Source organism: Trichechus manatus, unplaced genomic scaffold (assembly GCF_000243295.1).
Source record: "Trichechus manatus latirostris isolate Lorelei unplaced genomic scaffold, TriManLat1.0 scaffold00090, whole genome shotgun sequence".
NCBI classification, from domain to species: Eukaryota; Metazoa; Chordata; class Mammalia; order Sirenia; family Trichechidae; genus Trichechus; species Trichechus manatus.
The window spans coordinates 2,326,691-2,328,760 of NW_004444026.1; the positions used below are offsets into that span (position 1 = coordinate 2,326,691).

Here is a 2,070-nt window from a genome sequence, read left to right on the forward strand (position 1 = left end):
GTTGTTGGAAGATGGCCTCACTCACAGGAATACCAGTATGTCACTTTGAACCCTCACAGGCTCAGCCTTTCCATTCCTTCCCACAAATCAAAGGATTCATTTAGGAAACTAATTCTGTGCTGTCTCATCTCCTAAACTGTTTTCTTTTCCTTCCTACTATGGTATCTGGGTCACCCTGTGAGGGTCCTGAGGAATGGCCTGGCCAGTCCGAGCCTCAGAATGGGCCTGAGGAGCAACTTGGGCAGGAAGAGGAAATGAGAACGGTTTTCCTACAGCCTGGCCAGGCCTCGGTTCCTTGGGTGGCCACGACCTTCTGGGAGCAGATGAGCACTCTCCTTATTTAGGGAAAATGTAGGAAGCAAAGCGATATAGAAGAAAAGGCCTCTGTCACTCACCCCATGTAACGGCCCAGGAAGGCCAAAGCGATACCTGTCCACATGTCTGTCTTCTCTCTCTCCAGCCTACAAGGGACCCCTCACCTCTGCGCCCTCCTCCGCACTCAGCGCAATGCTGGGTGTGTTGTGGGTGTCCATGTACGGACAGAGAGAGAACAAACAAGGGGAATCGGGCCCTCAGTCTGAGGACTCTCGGGGTCTGCAGACGTGCGTAAAGCCCTCTGCCCAAACTGCCAGTGCTGCTTCCTGTTACCCGCACAGTGCCATTCCTCCTCACCGGAAGCTTGGTGAGAGAGTCACCCAGAGGAATGACCATTTTGTAACAGTTGAAAGCCCTGCTCTGCCCCATCTAAGCCCATCAGTCTCTCCGTTAAAGGGGTATAACAGAAAGAACACCCCACCATCAGCTCTGTCATACACAGGCTGGGTGACCACACATGAATAACTTCTCTGTGTCCTGAGCTGCTAGGTTTCTAAATACGGCCCTAGACAATAAACCACGATAATGATAGCTGTCCTGGGCACCTAGTTCCGGCCACATTTTAGAGCTGTGATCTCACCAACCTTTATTACCTCTCGTAATACCCTCTCCCCGTTCCCTCAGCCTCTCTCCTGCCTCAGCTGGCCAACCTAGGGAAGCATCCTGGGAAGGGACTGGCCCTTGCAGGTTATAGTTCCACTCTTATATTACAGAGGTCTAAGTGAGGGCTGGGTGGCTTCAGACACAAGCTGGTGCCATGATGTGTGCCGTTGAGTCGATTCCAACTCATAGTGACCCTATAGGACCGGGTAGAGCTGCCCCAGATGGTTTCCAAGGCTGTAAATCTTTACGGAGGCAAACTGCCATGTCTATCTCCCGCCGAGTGGCTGGCTGGTGGGTTCGAACCACTGACCTTTCAGTTAGCAGCTGAGCACTTTACCTTCAGGGCTCCTAGCTGGTGCCATATTGAATTTATTTGCTCAAGAGCAGTTAGGACTCAGGGTCAGGGGTGGCAGCAGCCCCTAAGAATTCCCTCTGTACTCACTGCCAGACACACTGTTACCCAGAGCCCAGGAAGACTAAAGTGACACCCACCACAGCAGCGAAGCCCTTACCTGTCCCGGCTTCTCTCCATCATCTGACTCACAGGGGGGAATTCTGTGATTCGGGCTTGCACACTCTGCTCGCCTGAAACAAGAGACACTTCATTCTCTGAGTCCTGCCCTGCACCTGTGGAGTCATCCTGCCTCTCAGAATCTGGCTGTTTCTCTTCTGACCTCTGACCTTCCTCCTGGTCAAGCAAATAGATCAGGCCATCTGCGGCATCTAAATCCACTGTGTCATCCTCCACAAGGTCCAGAGAGCCCAACTCGGGGCCCTGCGGTTCCTCAGAGAGCAGCCCCTCCAACTTCCACTCGTGGCCTGTGGCGTCAGAGTCCTCGGCCTTGCTGTACTCCAGAGAGGAGTCTTCAGCAGTGACCAGGGAGGGTGTGAGGTCCGCGGACCACACCTGCATGTCAGACATCTCCAGCATGGCGTCATGCTCCGTGGCCGCCAGGGGGATGGTGTCTATGTCGGCCACCTCCTTCCAGTACTGGTCTGCACTCAGCGGAGAGGGAAGCATGTAGTGCAGGGAGGCGGGGGACAGCAGCTCGTCCTGCAACGAGGTGTAACCTGGATGGGCAGACAGAGGGC

The 2,070-nt window shown here is 54.3% G+C and overlaps 1 protein-coding gene across 1 annotated transcript in view; it reads right to left on the reverse strand.

Moving 5' to 3' along the window:
- Positions 1–2,070, reverse strand: part of LOC101343621 (ankyrin-1) — a 112,692-nt gene that overhangs the window by 10,438 nt on the left and 100,184 nt on the right. Inside the window, exon 37 of the mRNA XM_023736696.1 lies at positions 1,491–2,049. Coding sequence (XP_023592464.1) covers positions 1,491–2,049 — 559 coding nt within the window. The remainder of the gene's footprint in view (positions 1–1,490; positions 2,050–2,070) is intronic.